The following is an 18,915-nucleotide window of genomic DNA, read 5'->3' on the forward strand; positions in this document are numbered from 1 at the left end:
TCTAGTAGAGCAGGCCCTTAAAGATTCAAAAGCAATTGGGACTTAACCTAGATTAACTGTAAATGACAGTTATTTTAGGATAGTAAAAATCCTGACTAGAATTGTCAAAACTTGGAGTTTGTTTTGTTGGAAATATGTTTTTAGTTCTGAATAGGAACTAAAGTAACTTTTTGAAATTTCCTGCAAAATGAAAATTCCAAAATTTTTCATCGGGGGGGGGAAATGTTTCAGAATGTTGAAATTTTTCAATTTATTTTATAAATGCTATAAGATACAAAAATAAAGGCATAAAATAAAACGTGAAATTTTTGAAACTCCAAAATTTTTCCTACACACAATTTTTCATTTCAAATTTTTTCAAAGGAAATTGTCCAAATTGATAGGATTTCTGTGAAAATTTTCAGTTTTAGATGAAAGGCTTTTCCCAACAAAAACTGTTTACCCAAAAGTTTTCTGTCCAGCTCTAATCATGGCTAATCTAATCACTGAGATGTGGTGGTAGAACAGTGATTATTTGTAGTTTAGTAGAACCTAGTGTTCACAATTGAAATCAGGGCCTCCTTATACTGGGCAAGGAAAGCAACATACGAGACCATTTTCTGTGCCAAAGCATTTACAACCTATGTAAACAAGGCAGGCAAAGTAAGAGGAAGGAAATATTACTATCTCCCTTTTAAAGATTAACTTTCTTGCCCAAGGTCTCCTAGAGAGTCTATGGCAATCCAAGAACTGAGCCTAGATCTTCTGCATTCCTGTCTCAGTGCCTTTGCCAAATGATCATCCTTCCTTTCTAGTAGCTCATAGGAGAAGGAAACAGGAGGCAGCAACAGGTGGAGTGGAAGGGGACTCAGGAGTCACTAGATAGGAAAGAAGAAGTAGGCACAGAAGAGGAGCTTCACTCCTCTTATTGGGCTCAATACAGGGATAATTGGATGACACAATGGCTTGTGACATACTGGAGCTCAGACTAGATCTAATGGGCCCTTCTGGACTTAACTTGTGTAAAAACTCCTTGGTGCAACAAAGCCCAGATGTGTTCACCTTAAAACATCCTCCAGAACCTCTTTAATTCAAGCCTTCCTGAGGAGGAGGGCTGAATTGGAGGGTCTTCCATGTCTGTAGTTGGGGCAGTCTTTTACAGTAATGGCTGATAATAGGTCTGCTTTGCCTTTTATTGTAATGTATATTTAATTCATTTATCTGAACTCACTACATGCTGGGGGGGGGAGACATTCCCAAGGTTGGGTCACTGAATTACAAACTGCACCAGGATCTTACTCATCTCAAAGCCTCTCTCTTTTGTGCATGTGTCCCCCTACACACTTCAAGCTACTTGCTTGCTTGCCACAGATCTACTCCTGGCAGCAAAGAAATCAAGTGAGTATCCTCTTTTCTCTAGTGCAGGGAATGAGAGCATCTCCTAGCGGATTCCTGCCTACCTAGTGCATTTTCCAAAGAAACAGTGTTGATTATTAGATTACTCTTGATTTTTTAAAAGTATAAAAAGGCTCTCCACTACCTTTTGGCATAAATTACAAAAAACAAATGAGCTAAAACTAGCAAACAACACTAGCAATAGCCATCAGCACCACTCCGCCCACAACAGAAGAGCCCTCACTCCCATTCAAACCCCAGCCACCTTCATACCCCTCCATCCTCAACATGCAAGGTATATCGGTCTTTCTGCATACATATGGATGGGTTAGTTCTCTTCTCTCAAGTATTTCAAAGTCCTGAGTCTGCGTCAGAAAAAGCTATTTAAAATAAATCATGCACTTCCACCATCCCTTCTTTCACAGTATTCAAGTATACAACTCTTTTAGATCTGCTCTGAGACTAATCTAATTGAGCTTTTACAAGACTGCCCTCTGCTGGTTTTATTAGTAATCTACAGAATCACATCCTTTGTACCTGGGAAAGGGAAGGCCCGGTTTGGCAAATGAAAACCTCTTCTCATGCATTGCTGTGCTGTCTCAGATGTGTTTGTGGAGGTTTGGACAGTTTGTTAAGATGAAACAATCTTCCTTGCACTTGGAGATAAAGAACTCAGTCCACTTAAATTATATATGAATCTGGGTACAAGCTTTCTTTGGTATTAGACTGAAATCAAACTTTCCCAGTCATAGGGTAGCAAGCATAGAGGGCTTTAAATCAGAAATAAATGAAGGCCACAGTAAGCTAGAAGGATGTAGTATACCAAACCCTCTCAGTGACCACAGATAGGGGCAGAGTTTGAAAGGCAACATTAAAAAAGCATCTGATAATGTGCATGCAAAACACAAAGTGTCTAATAGAGCTGAACAAAACTCTTATAGCAAAACTCACAACCCAGAGAAATGTGCCTGCTTTCAGGTTTTATTGCAAACATAACACTAGAGCCAAATTTGTAAAAGAGATTTTGGTAATTCTGGTCTGACTTCAAATGGCCCCGGGGTGACTAGTTTCAAGTGAAAACTAAACCATTCAAACCCAGTTGTACTCCCCCAGTCGGTTGGGTATGTACCCCTGTGTCATCTCTTGTACTTATATTGTAAGCTCTTTGGGGCAGGGATAGTCTTTTTGTTCTGTGTTTGTACAGTGCCTAGCACAGTGAAGTCCTGCTTCAGGACTAAGGCTCCTAGACACTACAATTAAACAAAAATATGGTTAAGCTCAAAACTACAAGTCCAAGTGAGCTGAAACAATAGTCCAGAAAGCTCTCTTGCTAACCTCTAGTTTCTACACGGCTGTTTAAAGCATGGAAGAGAATCCTAAAGAACTCTACCATTGACTGATTTGGGTTTTAGAGCATCCAACTGGAATGTTGGTAGAGGATGATATCCTGGAAAAATCAGATGGGAAAAGGCAGAATGGATACTTTTGACACTACATATGCCACCAAAGACTATGGGTTAATACAAGGAAAACAAGAAAGCAGAGGGGACTTCATAATAAGGGTGTGTTTTAGAGTCTGAATATCACAGAATAGGAGAGAAGAGGAAATACTGTTAATCTCGATATTTAAAATCTTGAAGATTTTTAGCCACCAAGGATATGTCTACACTGCAGCTGGGACTGAGCCACCCAGGCTAGGTAGACAGACTTCTGCTAGCAGGGCTCGAGGTAGTGGCCTTAAGAGTGTGGACCCTGCAGTTTGGGCTAGAGTGTGGGCTCTGAAGCCCACAGCTATTTTAATTGCGCTAGCCCAAGCTTTTCCAGCACAAGTCTCTCTCTGTGGCCTGAAAGGATGTAGACATACCCCAAGACGTCTGACATTTTTAATTCTAGTTGAAGACATTTGATCACAAACTAACTGAATTTAAGATGCAAAGAAGGGGAAGAGTAGCAAGTAATGATATTCTAACATGAGATTTCTGTAAAGCAAACTGTCGTTATAATGGAGAAAGGCATGGGGCAGCATAAAATAAAAGTATAGGTGGAGAAGGGAGGGGGAAATGGAAAGTCTAAAGAAAACAATTTGATCAGAGAATCTAGTGATTTTTAAATTTGGGATTAAGCCAAGGAGGGGTAGATTTAGGCTCCGTGATTGATTAATGGAAGTTTTAAACAATCCATCTCTCTATTAGTGCTTTCTGTAGTGTATCATTGTAGTAATAATGCTCAGGACACTCTGAATACTTAATAGGTTTGGGGAAAATTACTGAAGGAAATAATGCCAACTGGAAGGATGATAGGCAATTCCAAACATAGCAAGTCAGTTCTCATCAGGGGATTTTGCAGGACAGCACCACACTATCACTGAGTATTTGAAGGAAAAAACAAATGGGAACAGGTTAAGATCAAGACTGACTGACTTACTCCTCATGGGAAAACTTGACATGGTATTAATTTCTTTGTAAGAGACAGCATGAAAAGGTAGAGGCAATATATTCAGAAGAAAAGTTAGGTGCAGAGTATTACCATGTTAATGGCATTGAATCAACCCCACTATGTCAGGCCCATTTTAACAATGCCTTCTCTACAATCTTTAGTATTTGGGGGCATAATCTGTGTGCAAGACAATACACCCAATAGTTTAGTCCTAAGATCAAAAGTTGCAGCTCCAAACTACACACTAACAATATCCCTGTGCAATGTAAACTGCTATGAACATGGACTTTAGACATATTATGCATTTTTAACTGGTATTTCATAGGAAATAAGCATTTTGGCAGGTAAGGGGGGAAAAAAAAGTCCTTTCTCATTCAATTTGTGATTGTCATTTAATATCTGGAGCAGACAACATAACTCTTTACACTGGCATACCAAATCCTCTTTCGTGGTAGCCTGCTTTTTGTTTTTGGCATGCTGGATAATAAAAAAAAAGTATAATATGCTGCCAAAAGTCACCAGCCAATTTCAGAATTAATTTTAAAGCAGTTATCTTGACTGCACAGCAGCAGGGGGTAGTGCGACCACTTCATGCTCTGCTAGCAAGAATGTCTGTTTGGGGAGCTGGGGGGGCTTGGTCAACAAACCAACTTGCATTCAGATTTGGATAAAGCTTTTTTAAAATTGAATTTTACAGATTATCTTCTAAATACATTGAATTACCTTATGTATAGTTTTTCCAGGAGTATATATTGTATGTCGCACAAAAGTCACCATTCACGGTCATGTGGTTAAATAAAATTGAATTATTTGCTACCAATTTTTGTGTACCGGAACTTTCAACTTCACACATCACCTGTGCTCTATTTCTTTTGGTAATAATACCTTCATTATCCCATTAATTACTATTTACAGCAACCTCCTTAGTGTACATAGCTCTTTAGAGGATGTTTAACCCTTATGGCAGACTGACAGACCAGTTTTTCCCACTCCCCCTCCCCTATGGAAATAAAATGCTTTGTAATTATTACCCCCCCCCCCCCCAAAAAAAAAAGACTTGTTTGCAGAAACAGTGATCAAAATGAATTGAGGATTAAACCTGTGTGGTACTCAACGGTCTATGAAAATGAACAGGTAACACACTTGAGGTGAGACTAGATGATCATGATTGCTTTTGACCTTGGAATCTATGATTTGGCAGTATGACAGAGGCAATGCAATTGTGTGGGTAGGACAATGGACAGACTCAAGAGACCACAGTTCTGTTCCTGGCTCTACCATTTACCTGTTTGACCTTGGCCTTTTTGTGCCTGCTTGTTCCAACCCTCTTTCTATTTTGGTTGTTAGCTCTTCAGGGCTGTGACTGACTGACTGTACAGCATCTGGCTATGATCTAGTTTGGGGCATCTAGGTGCCGCTCTAGAAAATAATAATGACCTGATCCTGCACCAGGATCTGCTAATCTGACTCCACCAAAGTCATTTGGATCTCTCCAGACACACAAGGATCCATGCTAGCACTGCCTAACACAGGACTGGTGCCTAAAACAATAGTAGGCATAAGAGATCCAAAGAAACTCCTTATGTTACTGAGAGAGGTGGCTACTGTTGTAGGGAATTTAATATAAAAATACTTGAGCAGATGGTGGAGTGCTTGGTTGTTTGAGGAGTTTTTTCCTTTCCAAATTGCACTTCGTCCCCATCTAATGTCCAGCAACCATGACATTTTCTTCCCAGGAGAAGGTAGGTCAGGCCTCCAAAGCCCAGAGGACAAAGAGATACAGGAATAGAATCTGTGTAATGGTTGCTGGAGGCTACCATGGAAAAACAAAAAAAGCAAGAATAGGAGTACTTGTGGCACCTTAGAGACTAACCAATTTATTTGAGCATAAGCTTCGTGAGCTACAGCTCACTTCATCGGATGTATACTGTGGAAAGTACAGAAGACGTTTTTATAATCACCCATTTTTTCATGGTTTGTGTGTATAAAAACATCGTCTGTACTTTCCACAGTATACATCTGATGAAGTGAGCTGTAGCTCACGAAAGCTTATGCTCAAATAAATTGGTTAGTCTCTAAGGTGCCACAAGTACTTCTTTTCTTTTTGCGAATACAGACTAACAGGGCTGTTACTCTAAAAAAAGCAAGCAACCCCAAGTGCCCCCGCCCCATTTTGCTAGGCACTATACAGACCTTTTAGATTTTGGCCTGGAAGAGAGCTTCAGTTACACTGAAGTGTTCAGAAGTAATGTCAAATACAGCTAACAAATATTTATATGTATTTATACTTAGTGCCATACAGCAGGAGTCACTTCTTTCATTAAACAGATTCAATGGGGCTGGTTTCAGTCCTCTGCCCCTTCCCATAAAATGGAGCATTTGCCAGGCTTTCAGCCTTCCAGGGTCCAAAAGGCAGCTAAAGCTTGCCCTTGGTAGCATTAATCTATTAGCTCAAATTGCTTGTAGTCAAACCCTATTTTCTACTGTCCTGACTACCCACAAATATCACCCACATGAGGCAAACTTCAACTAGGACATGGAGGATATAAACATCACAATCTTCTGAACTTTAGAGAGACTTTAGAAGAAGTGCTTCTTAAGAGCCAAGCCGTCCTATGACAGGTTGGAAGGCTCTGGTATCGTCAGGGACTACCCTGCCATGGCAGACATCCCTTCCTCCACACAGCTACAACCATACGGTCACATGTATCTGACTTAACCTTCCTGAATGTTAGCTTTATAAATAGCTATATTTGGGAGCTCCAGGCAGTCTGTAAAAATGAGTAATTATACCTTGAAACTAAGCTGTAACTAGACCTAGCCAGTTTCAGTAGGAGAGGATAATTTTAGACACTTGTAAGGTGGTACCTGGAGGCAATTACATGACTTGAAACTATCAACAGCTGTAGGAGCCTAATATTCTTTTCATCTCAATCTTAAAGGTCATCTGTGTTTCACTTATTTAATTTCAGTTTTCTAGGAAGCCTGAGGCATTCAGCTCTATTGCTGGGACTTTCCATGCTGACCTTCTGTTCCTACCCATACAAGAATTTTAGAATCAAGTTTTATTTATGGAAAAAAGACTAATGATAGAACACTAATACAGAATTGATCAGCAAAACTCCTCTTTTTATTGTTTATTTCCAGTATAGTTGATGACACAGAGCAGACACACAAATTATTGTAATCATCTGTCTTTAGGAGGATTGAGTTTCTTGCGTCTTCTGTGATACCTGGAAGAAAAAAATTGCAATGATGATAATTTGGTACGTCGTCTTGGATTTTCCTGTCAGGATTTGTTTGTAACCAGTAGGCTACAGCCTACATATTAATAGAGCTATAAAAAGATACACAAGAGCTACTCAACACTTTTTTTTCTGTTCACAAGGCGTTACCTACATAAAGAACACTGCCCTATTTACTGCTGCATGAACAAGTACACAATACAACCAACCTGAAAATTCACATCTGAATTTTGTATCTACTTTAGTTACAACCACCACCAAGATTATTAAAAGCAATTGGCAAATAAAACTTCAGGTTTTCCAAGCTTATTTACTCTATGCACTTGACAGCACTTTGGATAAAATTCATTTCACTAGATGGTCAGCTTCTCCCTTGCTTAAAAGGGTCCTCAAACATCAAGAAAATAAAAAAATGACCTGATCCTTCATCAGGATCTGCTCAGATGAGTCCACCAATGACTCCCTCCCACTTTCTAAAAGCTTTAAAAAAACAAAACAGTTTGGCCTAACTGGTATCTTTTTAATAGTCAATTCAACTAAAAATTCAAAAATTCACTTTCAACTAAAACTAACACCACACTAGATCAGAAGAAGATATCCCTGATTTCATATACAAGGAAACAAAATTTTGTTGCTTATTGTGAAAGAGCAGTTTTTTCAACTGGAACAAGTTTCTACAACCAGTTCCTCCTCATCTAGTCCCACATGCTTTTTCTTATATAATTGCAATCATTCAGGGAAGAATTCAGCTCTTCAGTTCTCTGTTAGTTTCAGCTAACTTAAAGTGTTATGAAGCCACTTTTTAGAAAGGACTCATGACAGAGACTAAAACAAGCTTTGTTTCCACTGGCACAGCTGAACATAGATAATGCTTAAAGTGGAAGTACCTTTATCAGGAGTGCTTCCTCCTCACAAATCTTACCTTTTTAAGAGACTGCAAATATAAGAGCTAACAATGTTTCCCTATCACAGGCCCTTTCAAACAAGGAGCATCCAGTGTTTTTCACAGTAACTTAAGACTAAAAGCAATTACTACTGTGAAGGATTCTAGAAAGTTATCACTGGAGAAGGTAAGTATTCAAAAGGGGGTAGAGAATGCTGAGAATTTTATTTCCCAAGGGCTATAAGTCTCTGAAGAGAAAATAATTTGACCAAAGTGGGAAAACTGAGGTCACTAACTAAGGTCTTGTCTACACTACGGACATATTACCAAGCTTATCACCACTGCTAATATTGGTGTAACTCCACTGTTGTTCGTCATGGTGGAAGCCCTAGTGTAGACTGCCACTGGTAAGCACCATGTCATCTAACGCTGCTCAGAGCGGGTCTAATCTACAACAGAGATACTAGGCAGAATCTAATGTTCTTGGTCAAAAGGTACTTTACATAATAAATTGGTTTCATAGTGAGACATTAACGAAGAATATCAGAATCATCATCTAATCAATCAGATGAAGAAAAATCTCCCTTGACATTACTATACAATACTCTTTTTGGTGAGATTCTAAGACAGTATCTCCAGTGAAAATTCCTTAAGGAATTTATCCCTACATAAGTATTTTACATAACACTTAAATTTAACAGTTTGATGCTAACATTACTGTGTTGTACCTAATGAGTTTCAGTAGGGGTGAATTTAGCCCATGTTATTTATTCCTCTTTCTTTTCAACCCCCCAAAGAACAAATACTTCAGAAAAGACACTTACTGTCCCACAGGGTACCAGCGATGTTTTGTTGTATAAAACATTTTGCTGAGCTCCTCAAATGTAGGACCTTTGCTATTCTTTAGCTCCTTCACTTCCAATCTGGATTTCAGCACTTGATCATGTGTTTCTTCTTTGTTATCCACTGGATCTGGTCGAGGTATGGGCTACAAAATCATCAGTAATGAGCACATTACTTTAGTAAGCTTTTAGTATTCTTTAACTCTAATTAAAACATTTAAACACTTCTCTGAACTGTTCGCAATCCAATCACTGTAGTATTTTACTAGTGCATAAGAATTAGAAAGTGAAACTGTCTCTAAACAAAAAGTCTATCTAGTCTGTTTTATCTTATGCAAGCTGAGTAAGTGCAAAGAATACAAAGGGCACAAATGATGGAAAGAAAATTAATTTCTCAAAATTTAAGGTTTTAGAGGCAGGTTAGGCTCCCACAGACTGCCAGATTTGCTTTGATTTAAATCAATCCACTCTGTGCTTGTCCTACTCTGGTTGGAATCTCTTTCCCAGAATTATATCTCCCATGCCTACATGGGAATCTATTTGCATCCCCTGCAGGTGAATCTCTCCTGTGGAACTATAGCACAGAGATATGAACTGACTGGTCCAAGACCACACAGGAGTGAGTGGCAGTCATAAGGAGAACCCAGATCTGTTCTATTCAGATTCATATACTGCACGCATCTTCATGGTATATTTTCCCTGCTTCCACTAACAGTTTGAACTACCTCTAGATAGTAGCCAAATTCATTATAAATTTATATCACAATATTCTGGCTATGTTATCCAGTGTACTGAGACACTTTGTAAGAGCTAAAAAAGGGATAGCTCAAAAGAACATTATTGGCCAAATTAAAGATTGTCTGTGCTTTCAAGCAAACAGGAAACATAGTTGTGCAATCTGTATATACCTGTGTGTGCTCATATGGAATTTCAATGGAAGGATGGTAGCAGACAATTGTCCTTCCATCTGATGTCATGGAAAGTTCCACTTTACTATAAAAGATGAAAAAATTATCTAGATCAGTTGTATCCCCGTATTCCAATAAAGTCCACCCTCTTGCTCAGGTGAGAGCACTCTGGAAGAGACATGAGTCAGATTGGCTGACCAAGAAACCGGTGGAAAGTCTAGGGATTTCTGTGCACAAGTTGTCTTTTGAACTTTAGACAGCAATCTCGAAAATTTTACTACGTGATTTAGCAGCCTAAGAACCACAAACTTTCAATGGGACTTAAGACTCCTGAGTCACTTAGACATCTTTGAAAATTGTACCCACTACCAGGGTTAAGTACATAAGATTTCCAGATAGTTTCCTCATTGTATTTTGTATCTTGTTTGTTTTTTTGAAAATATTTGGAAACTAGGCTTAAAATGTCTACAAGATACCTAGAAGCCAGAAATAAAGCACGAAAGACGATGGCAACTAACCCCTCTCAATGAATTTCAGGGCCAATGCCCTACAGAAGTGTCCAGCACCTCTAATCCACTGGGCAGGAAAGGGAGCTGGGATTTCTACCAAGTGCGAGGCCCTACCAGTCAGCTTCTACCTAGTAAGCATGATAAATGTGTAGCTCCACCAAACTCATTTTGCTGGAAGAGATGAGGCTTGTCTCATCTTCCCTGGAGAGCCTGTTAGCGTCTAGGAGGTGAGAGGGTCTACACTATTCTACCCTCCCTTCCCCATCTTTTTTAGATTTCTACCCAGTAAAGAACTCCAGTAACGGATTATGTTGCTACTCAACTTTCCCAAGCAGCTGCATGACAGTGCCATGACTTTTGTCGAAGTACTGAAAAGCAGCCATGCTCTTTAATTTCACCAGGCTTCTTGACAAACCTATGAATATCAGCAGAGGCATGACAGCCCTTTGTCTATAGATTGAGGAAGACAACACTGCATTGATTTTTCCCTTGATTCACATTTGGAACATTAGTTTCACAAGCCTTATGTCTAGAAACAAGGCTATTCTTCAGAAAATGGCTAGATCCAAAACTTGCAAAAGGAATAATTGGCATAAATAAAACAGCAAGACTAACAGCTGGTAGGGCAATTACTCCAATATGTATCCCTGAAGCTATGGGTCAAATGAAGTCCATAGTGGGTCAAAATAGATTTAACTGTGTACCAGTTATAGTCTTCTGGAAGAACTGAATATGTAGATTTATGGCGAGTACAATGCATTGCTCCAGCTGCAAAGATGAGAAAAAACACCAATGAGAACAAATGAAACTGCAGCAGAAATAACTTTACACCTGCATTCCGTTATCTCAAACGTGAGTGAGCTCAACCAGAAATGCACATTTAGTTTAAGTTTAACCAATCCATTTAGAAAGTGTCTGGAATATCATGCCAATATTTCAATCCTATTATAATACATATTTCTAAAACTGCAACTGGCCCAGTATCTGGGTGCTATCCCAGTGTTATCCAGGTACAATTCTAAGAAGTTGCAAAAAACCCACACCATATGAAACTGGCCAAGCACACAACTCCTAAAGTAAGTTTCTTACACAGTGAAATAAGAACACTGCTATACTAGAAGGTTGCATTACTTCGTTGCTTCTGTAGGCCAAACTTGCACTCAATTACAGAAAGTCCCATCTTAAGCTGCTGCCTGTTGCAAGCGTGTGTACAGGAGCGATGACAGGAACCATGAGGGAGGCAGAAATAGGGATCGGGGAGGTGGGGGTTACATTCCCCAGCCCCTGCTCATAGAGCTGCCTTGCCCTTTACTCTCTAGTTACTCAGCCTATGCCTCCGTCGTCTTCTCACCTGATCCCAGAGGTTGACCCCTTGCCCAAAGCCCTGGCTGGGAATCAGTTCCCCCAAACACAGGACCTGCCTTTCTCCTTCCAGGCAATTTTTGCAGAGGTGGAGCTGAAACCCTAGGGTTTTTTATAGACAGTCTCTACCCTGCCCCCACACTTCTAGTCCCTGATTTTTCCATCTCTACTTCCCCCATTCCTGGTCCCTGCTTCCTCACCACCATAACTCCCAACCCCCTGCCTCTCAACCCCCAGGTCCCTGCTCTCCCCTGCCACCCCAGTACCTGCTGCTTTCCCCAACCCAACTCCTCCCTGCTCCATGTCTGTTTCTCCCTGACACCCAAAACTCCTTCCTTTAAAACCCTTACTTTTCTTATACTCAAGGCTACAGACAATCTCCCCATGCAAGTTAAGATACTGCCTCTGATATGACACAGCAGGGGGCACTGCAGAGATTCCTCTGCCTGCAGTACTAGGCAGTCTGATTTTCCTGTAAAGCTGGCTGTCCTGGTTTTCTGATTTTCACCAAAATCAGTATGATTCTGCCCACTGATGCCTAGAACATTCCCTGAAATGTTGGAATTGATCAGATGCAGTGTTCAAAAACTATCACGTTACATACAGACAAACAGAAATGCCAGAAAGTTACGTAGAACCTTGCTTTGCCAGGCTAACAGATATACAGAATGAGAAATTATGAATACAAAGACTGTTATCCATGACATCCAATTCCAAAAATGCTTTCATGTTTCATGGAATTGCAGCATCTTCAGGCCCAAAACTGTATGGGGTTTTAGTTCAACAGTAATTCATGAGCTCATGCATTATTTTTGGGTTCTGGCCAGATCACAGGGTAGTAAACGCATACATTTTACAGCTATCTTATGATGTACTCTTCCACGTGTGGGTTGGATTTTTTTTAAAATACTTGAGTTTCAGTGTGTCTCCACTTTGAGGATGATTTTATCAAGAAGCATGTGTAATAGTAACCTGAACTGACATTTATGGGTTTTTTTAAACTGATATTTTTCAGGGATTTGTTAGGATGATATGCATATCTTTGTAAGAAATTAGGCTCAAGAACTCCAAACTCATTTCTGATATCTGAAAGGGATCATAAAAATAATTAGTCTGGGTACAGTTCTTGTAATGTTCCATTATTTTACTATTTACTACAAGCGTGGATATTGTTAACTATTAATACTCCATTGCTTATGGCAGAAACACCACAAGTATCTTACGTCCCACATATTTCACAAGAACAGGCACAGAAACCTAAAGCTAGGCCAAGTCTACAACAAGTTTTACTGGCAAAACTCTACATTTGTTGGCACTGCCTAGTGTTCATTCACACTTAAGCTTCAGCGTGGTGAGAGATTTTATTACCACTGGTTTCAGAGTAACAGCCGTGTTAGTCTGTATTTGCAAAAAGAAAAGGAGTACTTGAGGCACCTTAGAGACTAACCAATTTATCTGAGCATGAGCTTTCGTGAGCTACAGCTCACTTCATCGGATGTAGCTCACGAAAGCTCATGCTCAAATAAATTGGTTAGTCTCTAAGGTGCCACAAGTCCTCCTTTTCTTTTTATTACCACTACACTTCAAGCTCTGAATTACATTCACAGGAAACAATAAGGAGTTTTGGAAGCAGAAAACCCAGAATCAGTACAACTGACAGAATGTTTTTCTTCCAACTTTTGCTTTCACATTTTAGAAGAAGCGACGTAGCTCATCTTCGATTTTATATCAAGATGGAGATACTACAAATACGATGTTCTTGGCGCTGCCTACAACTCCAGATTCCCAGCGCTTTTTCTTTCACATATTGCTACCGTCAACTAACACCTCCCCAAAAGCCAATCTGAAATATTGCAAAATCAGGCAACACTGCATATTATTGTTCCTTGTCCGCTTATGTCAAGGAATTATATTTTCTTACAGACTTTTTCTCAGCAATATTTTTTCAGTTCAAGAGAAGGTAAACGTGAGCCTAAGAAATCAAGTTTTCAAATCTCAGATTCCTCCTAATGTTAAAATGCTCTTTAAAGCCTGGTTAATGGAGCTAATCTATTTTAAAGTTCAACACTGGAAACTTCAAAGGCAGTCAAGTCGAAACATGACTTAGTAACAAAGCACATAACTCCATAAATATCAAACTTTAAGCAGGTGAAATATAAAGATCACTTCCCTGCCTGTGTTACTGTAAATGTTGCTCAGAACAAGTATCAATGCAAGAGTGTCTTTGGGGAAAAAACAACAAAAAACAGAAAATTTCTAAACATAGGATTTTTATAAAGCAGCACTATGTCTTACTCTGTACTGAGGCCTGCCTACTGAATGTTGCTAAATGCATCCACATGGTACGGGACCACAAAGCTCTTCTCAATGCTACTGCCATGCTCACAGGAGACAGAAAATTGGTGATGGAGAAAGAAATATTCTGGACATAAATGGTATCCTTTTTACTGCAGAACACTCTTCTGAAGGAGCAGGTTTCATCACTGTTCAGGAGACAAAAGGGTTGACAATTAGTTTATTAATAAAAGATTCAAGATCTATGAAATATATGACTTGCACAGCACCTTAAATATTGTTCAATAAGTGCTGGAAATATTTGTAATGAATTAAGAATTAGTACTCCTGAGGGAATTCTGTGCCAAAAAATTAAAAATTCTGTGCACAATATTATAAAATTCTGTGAAATAACACAATATAATCACACCACTTTCAATTATTTGCTTACAAGTATTTTGAAATGAATTACCAAAATAATTGAAAATGGTGTGATTATATTGTGTTATTTTGACAAATAAAATTATGCAAAACTTTAAAATTTTTAGGCACTGTATTTTTAATTTTTGGTGCGGAATTCCCTCAAGAGTACATTGTGCCACACAGAACCAATCTGGCTGTGGGAACTCAGTGGAGGATCCAGGTGTGTGTGTATATGTGTGGGGGGGAGATCAGGATGCATAGGGCTTGTTGGGGGGTTCTGGGTGCAGGGGGAATGGGGCTCAGGGCTCAGCCGGGGGGAGGTGTGGGGGCTCAGCAGGCAGTCTGGGTGCTGGGGGAGTGGGGCTTGGTGGGGTAGGGGTCAGGGTACAGCTGGTTGGGGTTCAGTGGGGGGCTCCCAATGCAGAGGGTGAGGCTGGGGGGGGGGGTGCAGGGATTCTGGATGCAGAGAGGTCTGGGTGCCAGAGGCTTCTGATTCAGGAGGTCAGGCTCGGCGGGGTGGTTTGGTGGGAGGGTTCTGGGTGCAGGGGGGTGGGGAAATGAGGCTCAACAGGGAGGGGGTTGGAGGGGCAGTGGGGGGGGGGGGAGAATCAGGGAGACCAGCTTCCTGTACTGTGACCCCTCCCCCTGTGGCTGAGGAGCAATGGGGCCAGGAAGTGGGGGGAAGGGATCACTTTATGCAGTGCTGCTCCCCCTGTCTGCCCAATCCCCCTGCACCTAACCCCTCCCTGCCAAGCCTCACCACCTCACTGATCCTGACCCGCTCTTCATGCAGACCTTCCTGCAACAGTGTAGAGCTTCCTGCAGTCGAGGGAGATTTCTGGTGGTTTATTTGACCCAGCCCTGGCTGCTCCCTGCAGGGGAGGGGGAGAGAGACTTATCTGCACTGCCAAGGAGGGGTGAATAAGCACTGGTGCACTAACACTAGAAGCTTTTCAGGAGGAGGAGCCTATGGTGAGTGTTCTACCCACTGTGCTAAAAGTTATACGGTGGATACCACTACCTCCTACAGCCAGATTTTGAATGGGACCCACCCTAGTAAGCAGCCTCTAAGCACACCGACCAGATCAGGCCCAGCACTTGACTTATGTGGACAAATACCTATCTTCCCTTCCCTTCATGAACTGCCCTGCAGCTTAAGCAGGAGATCGGCGTCTGGATGCTTAGAGTAAGGAAGCACTGCGCATGCTCAAAGGCAGAAAGTTAGACGACTTGGGAACTTTTATCCTGGAAATGTAGGCACTGAGTGAGTTTAGGCACCTACAAGGTTCATTGGAAGTTTTAGCAACATAAAACTTGGACTTGGGCCTTTAAGTATCTCTGTGAATCTAGGCCTCAGTCTCTATAATGTGGTTATAATATACAGTATATGGGCCTGGCTTCTTCAGATCTTGGTAAGAACATCGGCATCCTGTTCAGAACACTTCAGAATTAGTGTTGTCAGCAAAACCACCCCTCACAGCAGACATGTATAGCATCTGGCACTGCTGTCAAACAGATATATTTAAACATTTCCCCTTGAGTCCTAATAGCTATGCCAATCAGGTGTGTAAAGAGGCAATGACTTGCCCGGTAGCTTGCCTATAATGAAAGACATCCTATGCAACTTCATCAGAAACAAATGCAGAGTATGTCTAGTAACTGCCACACCCCATTTCTGGATCAGGACATCTGCTCTGCACTTTTCAAATGTGCTGAGACATAACATCACAATGCGTAGTGAGCTGAAAATATTTTTGTTGTAGCCTATGCAGACTGTGTTCTCGCATGTTTGTGGATATTGCACTAAGGACTCATTAATATTACCATCATAATGTAAGAGAGATGTAAGATGATGCTGTGTTTGTAAGTTAAATCTTCCTGGGAGCACATAGTTAATAAAGATATGGTTTACATCATGTGTGGGCTGAGATCAAAAGGGAATCTTTACAGTTTAAAGCACCAAACTGTAGATTAATTGGTTAATTCTTATGGGACAAGAGTGCCACCACTTTGTGTGCATTGCTTATACAGGGGAGTGCCAACAACCTCTGCATGCCTGGCAGGATCTACCATGACACTGCCAGGCCTTCATTGTCCTGAACAGCACATAGCACAGAGAAGGAGCACGTCACCTTAAATTAACTTTGAACCATGTAGTGAAACTTTGTCAGCACAAAACAGATCCCTGTGAACTACTGTAAAGGCTTTTTACAAAGAGCCACACTCAGAAAAGTTAAGCTCCATTGCTTCCCTCCTTCTCTTTGGACTTTAAATAAAAAGCAAAACTAAGTTACACTGGGACTATAAAAGCCTTTAGAAATGTTCAAGACAGATCAAAGGATGGATGATTAATATATCGTGTTTTGGGGAAAGATTCCTGTAATCTTCTAGGTTGCCCTGTCATCAAAATTAAGGCCACTTTACTTATGAACAAGAGCATCCATACAGCGATTTAAATAGCTGTAATGGATGTGCATTAACTTCACACCTCCATTGTGTCCACATTGACAAGCCCTTAGTAAGGAAAGGGAATTTGAAGGAGGAAAAGCTACTGTTAATTCCTTTACATTAAAATGCTTTAACTGGTTTTCCATGACACCCATACAAATTGGGGGGAGGGGGAGGCGCTGCAGACGATCAGATGCAAATGCTTCTGATGCAGTATTAACCACACTATCAGCATGAGAGTTGCAAAGCCATGAACAATAATGGTGCATCTAATATATGAGTCAGCATTATAGTCTGTCCCTGTGCTAAGACAGTGTGTGTTTTTACCATGGAGTAACTAACATGTATTCACTATCCCACTGTAAAAACATAGTGGACACAAGGCACTTCAGTTTCACCAAAAGACAAACTAGTTATGGTCAGCAGTAGGATTCCATCCAACCGATATAAAGGATTAAGGTCCCCTCGCAGTCTTTTTTCCTCAAGACTAAACATGCCCAGTTTTTTTAACCTTTCCTCAGAGGTCAAGTTTTCTAAACGTTTTATCATTTTTGTTTCTCTCCTCTGGGCTCTCTCCAATTTATCCACATCTTTCCTGAACCGTGGCGCACAGAAGTGGACACAGTATTCCAGCTGGGGTCTCATCAGGGCTGAGTAGAGTGGGACAATTACCTCCTGCATCTTACATATTACACTCTTGTTAATATACCACAAAATGTTATTAACCTTTTTCACAAAGGCATCACATTGTTGATGCATATTCAATTCCTTATCCACTATAATCCCCACATCCTCTTCAGCAGTACTACAATTTAACCAGTTATTCCCCATTTTGTAGCTGTGCATTTGAGGTTTCCTTCCTAAATGCAGTACTTTGTACTTGTTTCTATTGAATTTCATCTGGTTGATTTTAGACTAATTCTGTAATTTGTCAAGCTCACTTTGAACTCTAATCCTGTCCACCAAAATACTCATCACTCCTGCCCAGCTTGGCATCATCCACAAATTGTATAAGCACTCTCTCCACTTCCTTATCTATTTCATTAATGAAAACATTGACTAGTACAGGACCCAGAACTGAGCGCTGCGGGACTCCATTAGATATGCCCATGTACTTTGACAACGAACCATTCATAACAACTCTGAGTATGATCTTTCAACCAGTTGTGCACCCACCTTACACTAGTTTCACATAGACTACTAACAAATCGCTAGTTTGCTTCTGAGACGATCGTATGGGACGGTCAGAAGCCTTAATGCAACGAACTTATCACGTCTAATGCTTCCCCCTAGCCCCTGGGCCGCTCACCCTGACAAAGGTGGCGATTAGGTTGGTTGGCATGATTGGCTCTTGACAAATCCCTGCTGGCTACTCCTTATAACCCTGTTATCCCCTAAGTGCGACCTACACACGGATTGTTCCGGAGTCGGTCGGTCTCCCCGAGGGTCCCGAGAAGCACCCACCGGAGAGCGCCCCAGAGAACCAACAAACGCGTTCGGAACCGGAAGCCACAAAACAGCCACAAGAACAGTTGTTTGACCCTCCGGGGCTTCCATACTCCCCCCCCTCCTCAGATCCTGCCCCTCCCTCGCCTCCCCCTTCCAGCCCCGTGAACGGCAGGGACCGGGCTGGGAGAGTGGCAGAGACGACAGCGGATGTTACTGCGCATGCTCACTTCGCAGGCTGATTAGCAGCCGAACAATTCGGTTTGCCGGCAGGAGCAGATTGTGACGTTACGTCTCTGGCCGCTCCCGCGCTGTTCAGGCTCCCGCCACAGCCCATCATCGCCTTCCATCCCTCTGCACCCCCAACCCGGGAGCCGCGGCCCCGCCGAGCCCGCCAGTCCCACAGCGCCGCGGGAGCGCAGAGCCAGGCCGCGCCCGGCCAGTTGGGAACGGCACCGCTAGGGGAGCAGCGCTTACCTGGCCCAGCCCGGAGAGCGGCGCCATCATCTTGTCCTGCGGGGCTCCACAGATTCGACTGAGAGACGTTCAATCAACCAATCAGTCTGTACACTCTGGCCCGCTGCCTTCCTCACGGGGACCGGACGCAGTGCGACGTACATTTCCGGTGACGTAGACTCACCCGCAAAGCATGCTGGGAATTGTAGTCCTAAGCCGTGTATAGGCTAGATACAAACAGCCAGCGACCAAACCTCCCTCCCGCGGGGTGTTCTGCCCGGCCCAGACCCACCCGTCTCTCCCACCCAC

The 18,915-nt window shown here is 41.6% G+C and overlaps 1 protein-coding gene across 3 annotated transcripts in view; it reads right to left on the bottom strand.

Moving 5' to 3' along the window:
* Positions 1-6,918: 6,918 nt before the first annotated feature.
* The window catches only part of MRPL42 (mitochondrial ribosomal protein L42), a 54,388-nt gene continuing 42,391 nt past the window's right edge, over positions 6,919-18,915 (bottom strand). Inside the window, exons 1-6 of one of the 3 annotated variants that reach the window (XM_073327548.2) lie at positions 18,628-18,798; positions 13,855-14,042; positions 10,902-10,965; positions 9,689-9,773; positions 8,763-8,926; positions 6,919-7,043 (exon numbers count right to left, since the gene is read on the bottom strand). In XM_073327548.2, coding sequence (XP_073183649.1) covers positions 6,998-7,043; positions 8,763-8,926; positions 9,689-9,773; positions 10,902-10,965; positions 13,855-13,939 — 444 coding nt within the window. In that variant the 5' untranslated portion in view covers positions 13,940-14,042; positions 18,628-18,798 and the 3' untranslated portion in view covers positions 6,919-6,997. Of the gene's footprint in view, positions 7,044-8,762; positions 8,927-9,688; positions 9,774-10,901; positions 10,966-13,854; positions 14,043-18,380; positions 18,596-18,627; positions 18,799-18,915 lie in introns of those variants that run through there. The other 2 variants (XM_073327547.2, XM_073327546.2) reach the window with 2 other exon arrangements.

This window comes from Lepidochelys kempii, chromosome 1, assembly GCF_965140285.1.
Source record: "Lepidochelys kempii isolate rLepKem1 chromosome 1, rLepKem1.hap1, whole genome shotgun sequence".
Classification (NCBI taxonomy): Eukaryota; Metazoa; Chordata; order Testudines; family Cheloniidae; genus Lepidochelys; species Lepidochelys kempii.